This window comes from Myotis davidii, unplaced genomic scaffold, assembly GCF_000327345.1.
Source record: "Myotis davidii unplaced genomic scaffold, ASM32734v1 scaffold187, whole genome shotgun sequence".
Taxonomy (NCBI): Eukaryota; Metazoa; Chordata; class Mammalia; order Chiroptera; family Vespertilionidae; genus Myotis; species Myotis davidii.
In genome coordinates, this window is record NW_006383018.1 from 5737417 (window position 1) to 5751256 (window position 13840).

The following is a 13840-nucleotide window of genomic DNA, read 5'->3' on the forward strand; positions in this document are numbered from 1 at the left end:
GGAATGCAAAGGTTTGCTTAAGACCACACATTTAGTATAAAGCCTGGCCATACCTGATCCCTCCACTCATATTTGACTATTTAAGGTAGGAAGTAACCTACCTCCTAAGGAAAGGAATCCACTAGTATGTCAAGGTCAAAGGGTAGAACAATTATAAATGAGCTTACTTACTTTTTGTCTGGTGAGACTGTGATCCCATTGGCAGAACTAAATCCTCGGGCCACCACTTTGACCTCCCTTGGACTATAGAAAAGAACATAAGTCCACTGAAGATCTATGAACATCTCTAATAGTGACAAGAAGTGGCTGGTAAAATAGTGGTCTCTGGTGGCATAGAACTGTTCTGGTCCAAGAGCCACGATGTCATTCACACTAAAGGAGAGAGAGAGAGAGAGAGAGAGAGATTTAAAATAATGATTGTTGTCAAAATCACCAGTCTCTACAAAGACCAATATGTTGATCAACTTGAGAAAGTATACATGAACTAGTATGAATTTTAAAAATCCACAGAAAGTAAATGATTTTTCATTGCCCTGATTTTTTTTAGCCAGAGAGCCACGATGTCATTCACACTAAAGTAGAGAGAGAGAGAGAGAGAGAGAGTTTTAAAATAATGATTGTTGTCAAAATCACCAGTCTCTACAAAGACCAATATGTTGATCAACTTGAGAAAGTATACATGAACTAGTATGAATTTTAAAAATCCACAGAAAGTAAATGATTTTTCATTGCCCTGATTTTTTTTAGCCATTTGTTATTCTCATTCCTCTCTTTTGCAGAAGTCAGTAAAACCCAATATACAAATAAGCCTCAAACTCCAAATCTTTGGACTTGTAAATGTTTATAATAGCTATCTGTGGCGGTCATAGTACAGTTGGCCAATAGTGCTAGTTCTTCTCTTTCTGCAATTAGGTTTCTCCAATGTCCTTGAAGTTAGGCATGGCCATGCGACTAGCTTTGGCCAATGAAATGAAGTGATTGTGTGTGGCTTTCAGGTGGAAGACTTTAAGAGCTGGTTCATGATCCACCATGCTTCTTCCCCCACTCTTCTACAGTAACCAGCAACTTTCTTGATGATGCATAGTATGGTTCTCCAAGGGTCCTACATGAGGATAATATAAAACTGAGTCCCCATATCACCTGCACTAGAGGCATAGCATGAGTGAGAAAAGAAAAGTTTGTGGAGAAGTTAGGGTTTTCTTTTCTGCTATTTTAGCATAACCCAATTCATCTTGACCTTCATATTTTCTTAGAGTAGGTGAAATTGTAGTGCTATTCCTTCCATTTATGTTCTTTAATACCATTTCATTTTTTTAAATGAAGTAAGTTTTACTCTTACAAGATAAAAAAATAAGTCATTTTCATTTTGGAAAAGTAAAAAAGAAGACAGTGACTTGAAAATGTAAAAAAAAAAAGGTTAAATCTTTTTAAATTAAATTGGGTAAGAAAACTGGGTGAATCAGGAAAATATTTTTAGGTTTTGATGTATAATGTCTTTTCCAAGGTCATCTTTCAGGTCTCAGCATAAGCATTCCTTCCTCTAAAAGGTATTGCCTGACCCCATAGGTTGAATTCTCTCAAGAATAGCACGTTGTTCTACCCCTTAAAATGCTTGGTCAATGTGGGTATCAGGGCACTCCTTAAGGTTCTCATTAGATCCTCCTTAGAGCCTCACTTGCCCTGTTCCAGTTGACACTCCTTCAACCAGCTCTTCAAGGGATCTGGCAGACTTTCCACAGTACAGCTTTATGGTACTTTACCTCATGCCTGTGTGGCTCTCTTGCTCCCACTTTCAGGCTTCTGTGTTGACAACAAAACACAACGTATCACCAGGCGTGACTTGTGCAGGTACCAAGTGAATAGCCCTTGAGGTAAACCTTTGACTAATGGGAGATAAGGCTAGTAGATAAGCCCCTTTCCCTTTCTTAACCTTAGACAGGTTAGAAAGGGAGAAGGATAATGTATTTGCTATAGATTGTCCCCCATATGAGTTTCTATAAATGCTGCCGTAACAAAGTGCCACAAACGAGGTGGCATAAAACAACAGAAATGTATTGTCTTGCAGTTCTGGAGGCTAGTAGTCTGAAATCAAGGTGTTGACAGGGCCGTGCTCCCCCTGAAGTTTTCTGTGGTAGAATCCTTCCTTATCTCTTTTGGCTTCTAGTAGCCCCAGGCGATCCTTGGCTTGTAGATCCATCACTTCAATCTCACACCCCATCTTTACCTAGCATTCTCCCTGTGTGTCTGCCTGTTTTCTTATAAGGACACCAGTTATATTAGATCAAGGGCCCACCAATATGGAGGGCATTAACTAATAACATCTACCAATGATCCTATTTCCAAATCAGGTCATGTTCTGAAATATTGGGGTTAACATTGCAACATGTCTTTTTGAGGGAACACAATTCAACCCATATTACTCCCTCTTCCCTGCCTCAAGCTGTACTCTCAATGGCTCAGTAGTTGAGCATTGACCTATGAACCAGGAAGTCATAGTTCGATTCCTGGTCAGTACACACGCCTGGGTTGTGGGCTTGATCCCCAGTGTGGGGTGTGCAGGAGGCAGTCAGTCAATGATTCTCTCTCCCTTCCTCTCTGAAATCAATAAAAATATATTTTTTTAAAAAAGAGAAAGGAGTTCAGTAACTTCAACTAATCTCACTTTTTTTGCCCTCTGCTTTTATTGCTCCCAGATTCTATGGGAGAAGTCCATACATGATGTTGAGAAAGAGAACAAAGACAAGAAGGTGAACTTCCATTTATTTTCCCATTCTTCTATCTCATGAAAAGATTAATCTCTACTGTTTCAGTGTTGAGTCCATTTTATAAGACAAATTTTTCATTGTTTGTTACAGCCTTGAAATAGGCAACCTATCCACTAAAAAATGTACTATTGTTTTGCAACACAATAAGAAAGATGTTTAGCATTGTCACTGAGAGCACAGCTTTGAATTCAGACAGATCTAGGTTTACACTCTGGTTCTGCCACTTACAAATTATGTAACACGAGCAATTTTTTAATTTAAACCACTAAGTGTCAGCTTACTCATGCCTGTTATTGAAGGCTGTTGTGAGAATTAAATTAAGTATTTTTGTACAATGCCTGGCACATCATCGAAGCTTGATAAATGTGATTTTTATATGTGCCCACTGGCTTTTTTTTTCAAATTCCACTTTAAAGCTCTCAGTGAACAAAGAAAAAGCCCATCTTGAAGTTGGTTGTAACACCTAGTGGGTACAGCTCTCAGACACAGCCTACCAGGATAACTAGAAATGGGTGTAGGTGTTTAAAGAGAGCCCCATAGTTAGTATTGCATTGTTGTGGAATTAGAGCTGGGAATCTAATTGAGCACTTTCATAGGATTAAAATGCTTTCAAGAAGTTGGAAAATATAAAGATATTCAATACTAAACAGCAATTTCTGGTGAGATGCTGGGCAGTGTCACCATGGGAACCTTTAGAAAGCTTCAGAAAACAATGCTACAGAACAATAGTTTGAGGAAGCCCGCTGAACCCAAGAAAACAAAGCACCCAGCAGAGGTGCAAAAATAAATAGAAGTGCAAAATGCTTTAAATCCATACCTTTGGAGAAGTTCGTGTTCTATAGTTTTCAGGTGAACCAGAGAACGTTGTTGTTTCTCAAATTTAAATATCTCCACAGTAGACTTCATGTGGGGATGATTCACAACATAAAGGTACACAGTATGGTCTAAGTGGGAAAAGGCATAATTTTCCATAAGTTTACCTCTATTGCAACTTTTATTAGACTTGGTGTGCAACTTGGTCACATCCAAGAGTTTTTCTCAGACATCTTGCATTGGATTCCCACAGTCCACTTGATAGGCAAGTCAGACAAGTGCCAGTATCACTATTTTATTGAAGAAATTGAGACTCAGAAGAATGATTTGTCCGCAATTTTACCATCACCAAATGGCAAAGCCAAACTCTGATGTTTCCACGTAGTCTCTTCATCCTCACCTGCATTCCCCTTTCTAACTGGAAGGCACAGAACTACAGTGGTGCGTGGACATGGATATGGTTTCCTCAGATGGCTCTTCAACAGGAGAAGTGGATGCAAGCAAACAAAACCTTGCTGAGAATTCTTTTTGGTGAATATTTCCTAGATTGCAACACACGTTCCAAAAATGCCAGGGCTGTGTGAATAGCTTAAACTAGCAATACTTCCCAGCTAGAGAATGAACTTCTGATGCAAGTCAACCACCTAAGGTTGCAATAACAATATTTAGTGAGCCTAGTGGACATGGAATGTAAATATGAATGCAAGAGGAAACAGAGTAGACAGTTGTGGGTATTGCCTTAAGAATGTTCAACTATCTGCTTTCATATTGGACTGTGAAAGGCTGTGAACAAGATTGAGGGTAGTAATCCGTCTTCTCAAAGTACTGTTTCCTGACTTGCCAGGAGCTCCAGGTCAGATGAGTTCTGGATTTTTAAAAGGCCTGCCCTCATCCTCCTACTGGACTCTCCTCTATTCCCTCCCTTAATGGGGTTCCCAAGCCTATAATGGAGCAAACCCGGGCCCTGAGATGGGCCCTGAAACACACTGATACCTTGACCCAAATTAAGAAAAGGGGATCCCTCACAGATGAGTCTTTCATTTGGTCTGACCCAGCTCTGGTCCAGGGCCAGGGGCGTGGCAAGCAGAACTGAGTTGTATTTTAGTCCTCACGTGGCCCTTCAGCCAGACACTCCTGTCAAACACAGCATGAACAATACGTGTGCTGTCCTGGGCCTACCCTTTGTTAGGCCTCCACGGGCCCCTCCTTCCATAAAGCAATGCTTGGTGAGAATAACGTTCTTTGCCTTCTCATTCCATTCCAATATATATGTGATGTTTTGGCCTTATGAATTAAATGCATAATTAAGGGAGGTGACTAATAAAATAAGATGCCAATCATAATATACTGAGCTTCTGAAATCCTGATTAAATGTCTAAGGGTTAATCTGTAAACTTTAAACTGGTCCCATTTTAGGGGAAAAAACAAATACCTCAAATCAAGGCTCACTCTCCCCTCCCCCCTCCCAATAAAATAGCTCCAGGTTAATCTGATTACTCATTACAACTTCTCCAGTGAAGCAATATGTTTAGTTTTGTGTCAGGTAAAAAAAAGTGGTGACTTTGTATTATTCAAGCAGAGCCTGAAGCCCTAATTTTACCCAAATAAAGAACATAGGATTAGAAGTAAGACCCCTGGGGGTTCCAGTTCTGGAACTGCCATTTACTCCTGACAAAAGTGAAGCCACACTTCACTGCATTTCTCTAACCTCCATTTCTCCATCTATAAAATTGAGCATTAATATCTGAACTGTCTGTGCCATAGGGTTCATTCATTTATTCATTTAACACATGTTCTAGAGCAGCAGATATGGTTCTAGACTCTGGGAATCCAGCAATGAACAAGTCACACATGCTTTTGTGGTGATTATATTCTAGATAGGAAAATATGGAGGAAATGAATAGTAAATAAAAGAAATGTAAGTAGGAGATGCCTTCTTCATAGAGTGCAGCCACTTGAACAGTGACAGGTAAGCTTGGCTCCAAAGATTAGAAGGAGCTCACTATAGAGGAGTGGTTCTCAACCTTCCTAATGCCGCGACCCTTTAATACAGTTCCTCATGTTGTGGTGACCCCCAACCATAAAATTATTTTCGTTGCTACTTCATAACTGTAATTTTGCTACTGTTATGAATCATAATGTAAATATCTGATATGCAGGATGTATTTTAATTGTTACAAATTGAACATAATTAAAGCATGGTGATTAATCACAAAAACAATATGTAATTATATATTCAATATGTGTTTTCCGATGGTCTTAGGCGACTCCTGTGAACGGGTCGTTCGACCCCCAAAGGGGTCACGACCCACAGGTTGAGAACCGCTGCTATAGAGCAATAGTGGGAGAGGTGTAGAAGGTTGGTACCTTTTAACATTAATAAGAAAACATTAGTTGCTATTCTCATGAGTGCTAAAAGAAGTACATCGAGAAGAAATATAATAAGGTTCATGCCCTGAAACAGGTTGGGGAAGGCTTCCCTAAGAAGGTGACACTTAAGCTGAGGCCTGACTGATGAGGATGAGTAATCCAGAAGTAGTGGAAAGATATTCCAGGCATGGGGAACTGCAGATGCAAAGGCCCTGAGGCAGGTAGCATTTTATAGGACTAAAAGAAATCCAATGTGGCTGGTCTGGAGAGTCAGGAGGAGGGTGGTGTCTGGTGAGGCTGGCGGGAGCACCCAGATGCCAGAATGTGTAGGAGTAGCCCCTAGGAACCCAGGTTATTTTGAAGATTTGGTGTTGATCTTCAGAGTAATGGGAACAACATGGAGCATTTTAAGAAGAGAGTGACATGATCACATTCGCATAAAAATAACTCTTGATTATGGAAATGGATTGAGGTAGCATTAGAGGGAAGGTGCAGTCATGGGAAAGATGTTTGGCACTTGGACTGGGATGGTGGCAGTGAGGATGGGAAGAGCTGGACAGCTTGGAGAGATGGATAAGAGGGAAATTAGAGCATTGTAACTAGTTCACTGAATGGCGCAGGGAGAGGAAAAGTGTCAGGTTGGGACAGGGCTTTATTTTGAGGACTAAATAAATCACACATACATGAAAATGCTTTATCAACTATAAAGCAATACAAAATTGTTATGTGACTGGTTAGGTATAATTACCTTTTAAAGAAGGACTTGCTAAGCAAATAAACAGATATACAGGGGTGGGCAAACACACACACACACACACACACACACACACAAATACATGCACTCATGCACCTATGCATTCACGCACTTACAGTAACACTATTCTTGGCCCTTCACCCCTGGGGGAGTGAATCTAATCTTCAAGCTTTTCTTAGAATAATCCTTCTATGCCTAAATCTTACTGGAAAGCTGGCTCTCCTGCAGGCCAACACTGAAGCACATCAGAGAAGGTGTCTGCCCTCTTACATTCTCCTTAAGTCACCACACCTAGAGGAGAGAGCAGCATGCCCGAGCTACAATCTTCCAGACCTCTTATCTGTTATCATCAATCAACAACTTGTTCCTAAGGAAGCCACACGCTTTGCTTGCTCCCTACTCATCAAATATCAAATTCCCTACCAACCCCCTTTGCCCTGGTCCATCTCTTACAGGGCTAGTCTAAATCAGGCGGAAAATCTTAGAAGGTTTACAGTTGTTTGCATGGAAAAAGACTTGCAGGTTATGATTATTTCAATAGCTTTATTACCTCAAAAGAATGTCACAGTGGCACAGTAAACCTACTTTTCCCCACCCCTACATAAGATTTCAGGGTAATATTTAACCTACTTCATAAAACAGTATTCAAGCATTTTTAAAGATACCCATTTATGTAAACTTGAACAAGTCTGTTGGTGCAGACCAAACTTATTGGATAAGTGGATGGAAATAATTACGAATCATTAAATCAGTCCAGCAAATTTATACTTAGCAATACATTGTAATTCCATTAGGTATTTGGAAGAATTAAAGCACCATTTCTTCAAACATTCTGAATTGCAACACTTCCATTTGGTCTTCCCTTTATGTAGTTACTATTAAGTTTCACTGTTCTTATTTTCTATGTGTTCTATGGGCCCACAGGCGCTTAAAAACGAAATTAATTTGGAATTAGGAACCATCAACAACTAAAAAATAATATTTGAAATTGTTTTAAAGCATAAACAATGTATTAATACGTATGTTTTGTTTTTATAACAGCTTTTTTGAATATAATTCCCTTGCCATTTCCCTCATTCTCCCCCTTATTCTTAAGCATTCAAACTTTACCTTTGTCAATGAAAGTACTGATCCCATGTGGATTGAATGATGTTTTGTCAAAACCATCACTGATTGTCAGTGCCTGGGCCCTTGGGCTCTGCTCATTCAGATCCATCAGGAAGATTTGTCCTGGCTCATCTGGTGCAAAGCTTGGCATGCCAGGATATTTTAATCCCTTTAAAAAACAGAGAATAAGTATGTACATATATACATATCAAAAAAATGTTTTCATAAGGAAACGAAAAGCTCAAAGTCTAGCAAAGATATTAAAAACTCTAAACTTCTTTTAGATTTCTGGGACATTTTTATCTGTCAGCTGTTGCCATTATCTAATCTGAGGGATTAGCAATGTCATCTAAACCATTGGGAATGGGAAGAATCCAAAGTCAGTTTTTGATATAGAAAGAAAGCGTTTAGACAAAGTACCGTGCAAGAGATGAGAGGCTGTGTTACTTTGTGTGGGTCCCTCGCCTGTCTGTGCCTAAGGTTCCTCTTTTAGAAAATGAGGATGTTAAAATGTGTGATATCTAAGACTCTATCCAGTCCTGATATTCTATAACTAACCTTCCTCAAAGTGGAGAGATGGGGTGTGTAGTGTCATTGTATTGCTTCCATCCTGACATCCATTACATTTCATAGTAGAATTAGCCAAGAGTTAACTTTGTGGAACTAGTCTTAAAGAGTTGACTATTTCTGACCTATTTTGTTCTTATAAATATGTCTGAAAATTCGAATGTGAATCTTTTTCTCTAAATAATGCAAAAAGTTCTTGGAGAGTGGCCCTGTTTATTGAAGGACCAAGTACTTATAAACCAATCATAGGCATCCTGAATGTCTTGGGCCTTTGCTGCATCCCTTGATGGTCATTGTATCAAATCTTGGGGTTGACTTATTCTACAGAAGTTGCAACTTCCTCCCCACATTCCGTCCCGCATAAGTCTGATAATATCAACCTTAATATTAACAACCCTGTATCTTTTCTTGTACCCTCATTTTTCCATTTATACTCACTTTAAATTCTTTCTTTCCTTTTCTCTCTCTCTCTCTCTCTCTCTCTCCCCCTCACCAATGTAATTACTTCTAATGTTCTCTTATTTTTCCCTGCCTTCAACACACACACACACACACACACACACACACACACACTTACAATAACATTATTCTTGGCCCTCACCCCTGGGGGAGTGAATCTAATCTTCAAGCTTTTCTTAGAATAATCCTTCTATGCCTAAATCTTACTGGAAAGCTGGCCTCCTGCAGGCAACACTGAAGCACATCAGAGAAGGTGTCTGCCCTCTTACATTCTCCTTAAGTCACCACACCTAGAGGAGAGAGCAGCATGCCAGAGCTACAATCTTCCAGACCTCTTATCTGTTATCATCAATCAACAACTTGTTCCTAAGGAAGCCACACGCTTTGCTTGCTATCTCCTTATCAAATCCCCTACCAACTCCTTTTGCCCTGGTCCACCTCTTACAGGGCTAGTCTAAATCAGGAGAAAAAACTTAGATACAAAATTATCATCCCAACTTTAATCAGACATCCAATGATGTTTATAGCCTTTTTGTGCATTCTAATAGGCAATCTACTGCATTTCTCCAAATGTTTATCCTAAATTTATTTCTTTATCTACCTCTTTATTCTCAATGAGTAATTTTACCTCCTATCTCTCTGGTGGGAAAATCACAAACAAATATGCCATCCAACATCAATTTCCTCTGACTCCCTGCTTTCCAACTCAATAATTTTTCAATTTTATCAATTCTCTTCTTTTCTCCCTCTTTGACAGAGTTGAACTTTAATTTCCTCAAAATAATTTCCAGATGGTTAAGAATGTCTTTCTATGTATGGTATTTTCAGGAGCTAAATAAAAAGCCATCCATTTGCTTACGTGGTAATTTTTCAGCAACATGCCACATTCGTTTTAAATGTTCACTGCTGACATTAAAACTTTGATGTTCAAGACACCTGTATGGGGGCCAATAGCACACTCTTTATCAGCATGTCAGAAACTGTCACCAGGACCTGGCACCTGGGAGAGAGGGCTCTTAGACATGCGTATGTAGCAATTCTGTGCTGCCATGTCCACTTTCCTTCTGAAAGGAGAGCACTAACCCACTGTCTGAAGATGTTCTCCTTCTTTCTGCAACTATAGAATGTAAGCAAGGAACTACTTCAGGGGAGAAGAAAGGAAGATATTGAAGAGGGAAGTAAGGTGGAATTTCTTGATTCTCCTATCCATCTTCCTGGGAACAGACCCAGACTGGAACTCAGAGTCCGACCGAAAGCTCATCCTCAAGCATGTCTCTTTGCTCAGTTAATGAATCCTCTGTACCTCAGTTTTGGTCAGCCGTCCATTTCATATGTATGTATGTATGTATTTACTTATTTATTTTTATTGTTGACAGTATTACAGAAGTCCCCATTTTCCCCCTTTTTGCCCCTCTCCATCCAACCCCTGCCCCACCCCAGGCCTTTCCCGCACAATTATTTGTGTCCATGGGTTAAGCAATCATTAATTGCTTCGCTTCCTATCCACCTCCCTTCCCTCTGAGATCTGTTATTCTGTTCCATGTCTATGGATCTATTTTGGTCATCAGTTTATTTTGTTCATAGATTCCACATATAAGTGAGATCACATGATATTTGTCTTTCTCTGACTGGCTTATTTCACTTAGCATGATGCTCTGCAGGTCCATCCATGCTGTCACAAATGGTAAGAGATCATTCTCTTTTACAGAAGAGTGTCTTCCATTGTGTAAATGTACCACACCTTTTTTATCTACTCATCTACTGATGGGCACTTAGGCTGTTTTCAAGTCTTACCTACTGTAAATAATGCTGCTATGAACATGGGGGTGCATATATTCTTTCTGATTGATGTTTCTGGATTCTTAGGATATATTCCCAGAAGTGGGATCGCTGGATCAAATGGCAGTTCCATTTTTTATTTTTAAGAACTGTCCATACTGTTTTCCATAGTGGCTGCACCAGTCTGCCTTCTTCTGTTAACTCCACCACCTGTTTATTTGATTTCTTGTTCTCTAGGCCCTGTCTTCAGAAAGTAAATCCTCTCTCTCTTGCTTTAGCACTTATTTTTTTACCAATGTCCCTTCTTTTGCTTGAAAAATTGCTCGTTTTTCATTCCTTGAAACCAATGGACTGCTAACTTTACTACTTCTTCAAACATGCATTTATTTTGTCTTCTCGTCACTGTCAAATTTCTTGAAAACATAACATGATCTTGTTACCAGATTTGATTTGTTCAAACTTTCAGAAATCAGTATTCTGTAGTTTATAGAAATGCCTCTATAAAGGTCATATGAATGGCCTCCAAAATATCCCATGTGAAAACCCCTCTACTTTCTCTTGCTTATATCTCTGTGGCATTTGACACTATTGTATATCCCTTTGTTTCTTGTCAAAGGAGAAGAAGGAGAAGAAGGAGAAGAAGGAGAAGAAGAAGAAGGGAAGGAGGCAGAGGAGGAGGAGGAGAAGAATTTGCTAATGTAAGTCCTGCTTCTCTTCTTGCCTCTTCCTCTTTCTGTCCTCATCCATCCTTCTTTCCTTCTTGCTCTATACTCCTTCCTTGCAGATCTTAGTCATAAGATTTCAGATATTTCTTCTATACCAATGATTTTCAAATCTACACATTTAACAAGAATCTCTCTCTGGAGTTCTAGCTTGCATTCCCAACTTCTTCCTAAGGGCAGCCCATAATCAAATTGTCAAAACCAATATCAACATTCTCTCCTCAAATCCTGTCTCTCATTCATATCTATTATTCTCTTTTGAAGGCATCACTATTCTCCCCAATATTAGGCCATAAAATCCAGTCTTTAAATCTACTCTTTTCCAAATAGTCAATTGGTCACCAAGTCCAGTAGCTTAGATAATGGCATCATTGAGGGGAAAAATGTCAGAAACATATCATCCTTCCCTTTTTACCTGGGGAAAATTAAGCCCAGGGAAGCCAATTTCCTAGATTACTCAGATTATTAATTATACAGCCTCATTACCACACCATAAAGAAAGGTTTGGCAGTAGAGAATATCGCGCAGGAAGGCAGGTCAGGGCAGAACATCACAGCATGTACCATGGTAGCTTGGGGAATGTGAGGGCATTGCCAACTAGTACAAAGATTTGCTGTTCTAGAGATGAAGGGTGAAGCATTGCAAACAACTTGGCCTAGATTAAGTGTCATGATGAATGAAACACCTCTGATAAAATGCCTTCTCATTCACTCGGTTTTCTGTTTAAGGCAATTGGGTAAGAATTTGTGGCAATTGACTATAAGCAATTGTTTTTATATCATTCACCACTGAAAATGGTGAAAATCACCTGGAGATGCAGGCATCTTATTTTCCCCAACATACTACAGGTATGTGTGGACAGGCATTGAAATCCTCCACTGGCCTCATTTATGAGCACATGCATTCAGTAAATAGTCAAGCACCTGTGTATGCCAGGTAGTGTGTTAGGTGCTGAACATGGTCACGAACACTCCAAAGTCCTGGCCTGGAGGAACTTGAGATCTAGGGAGACAGCACCAAGCAAGCCCATCAGATGTGGTATTGAATGTAAGGGTCTAAGCACAGGGAATCCAAAGCACCAGAGAAGAGGATCTCACTCAGAAAGAGAGTGCTAGGAAAGAGTTTCTTCAGGAACTGAGGCGCCACTACAGTGAAACCTCACAAAGAACTAAAAGTTAGTGGCATGTGTAAAGAGGTAGAGAAACCTTGCGGGCAAAGAGAAGCATGCCAAGGACCAAGGTAAGGAAGCAGGTAGACTGAAAACATCTACCGCACAGTATTACCCTTGAAATCAGCAGCTTCCAAACATGTTCTAGGATGGCAAGGAAGGGTGACAGGAAAAAATAAGAACAAGGAGTTGAATAATCTTTATTGCAGTCATAAAGATTAAAAATAAGCAACAAACATCCTCCTTGGCCTATAAGGATGAGTTGTTTGTTAGTTTACAAAAAGACCTCCATTATTGAAAACTTTCAGGTTAATATTTCTGATGGCATTATTTGTGATGAAAATCTAAATCTCTATTTTCTATATAGCAGCAATTCAGTACATTCAGTTCCAATGAAAATAGAAAAGGTATACTGTACGAACTACAGATATTATTTCCTAACTGCAAAGAAACCTCCTAGCTATACAATCATCATTTCAAAAGATCTATTTGGCATAACATTGAAAATCTAAATTGGCAATAGAAAATTTAAGTCAACAAAGAAAAAGATTTTCTAGACAGCTTTGTATTATCTTTGGTTTTGAAAGAAAACTAAAGAAATAAAATCCCTCCCACTTGCCCACCCCCATACATACCACCACCAGAAGTAGTTTAAAATAAAAATGAGACCTTAATGATACGGCGCATATTTAAGAATTTAGAAATTCAGACCAGGAATGATTATTATATGTGCCCACCTTTTTTGGCCAAAATGATATAGATCTAAAACTTCATTTTATTTGGTAGTATTTTCTTGGCTAAAATGGAACATTAGGACTTGCAATTCCAGAAATCAGAATTTACATTAAAAATGTAGTCAGTAAATCCCTTTCAACATATTCCATCTCATTTCAAATTGCAACTGATTTAACAAATTTATGACAGTTTTCAATATCTTCAGTTCCTTACAGTTTCCTGATCATCCCAAACTGTGAAAGGTAATGGGAATAAAATGCAGGCTTTTCTCTATTTCTCTATAAAGTGCTGGAAAGAATGATAAGGAACCTACGACAGAAAGTGTTTAAGGTTTTGAATCGAGTAACATGGTCAACATTCAATCTACAAACACTTACTGAGCTTCAAACACAGGCAAGCATGGTGAGAGGAATAGTAGTTACTGAGAAGGTGACTACTAGAAGCTGAAGGACAGATCTGGAGATTAGTTTAGGAATTGAACGAAAATCATTACACATTTATTGAGTCCCCATTGAGTATGAAACTGCCCACAGGGAGCAGGCCTGAGCATTCCTGTGGTGTCCTGATTAGCTCTCCAGAATCCTGTTTTGGCTTTTTTAGT

General features: G+C 39.2%; 1 protein-coding gene across 1 annotated transcript in view; it reads right to left on the minus strand.

The window, feature by feature from the left end:
• PON3 (paraoxonase 3) overlaps positions 1 to 13840 on the minus strand; it is a 29598-nt gene that overhangs the window by 4873 nt on the left and 10885 nt on the right. Inside the window, exons 4-6 of the mRNA XM_006779238.1 lie at positions 7813 to 7978; positions 3583 to 3709; positions 172 to 372 (exon numbers count right to left, since the gene is read on the minus strand). Of these exons, the coding sequence (XP_006779301.1) occupies positions 172 to 372; positions 3583 to 3709; positions 7813 to 7978 (494 nt within the window). The remainder of the gene's footprint in view (positions 1 to 171; positions 373 to 3582; positions 3710 to 7812; positions 7979 to 13840) is intronic.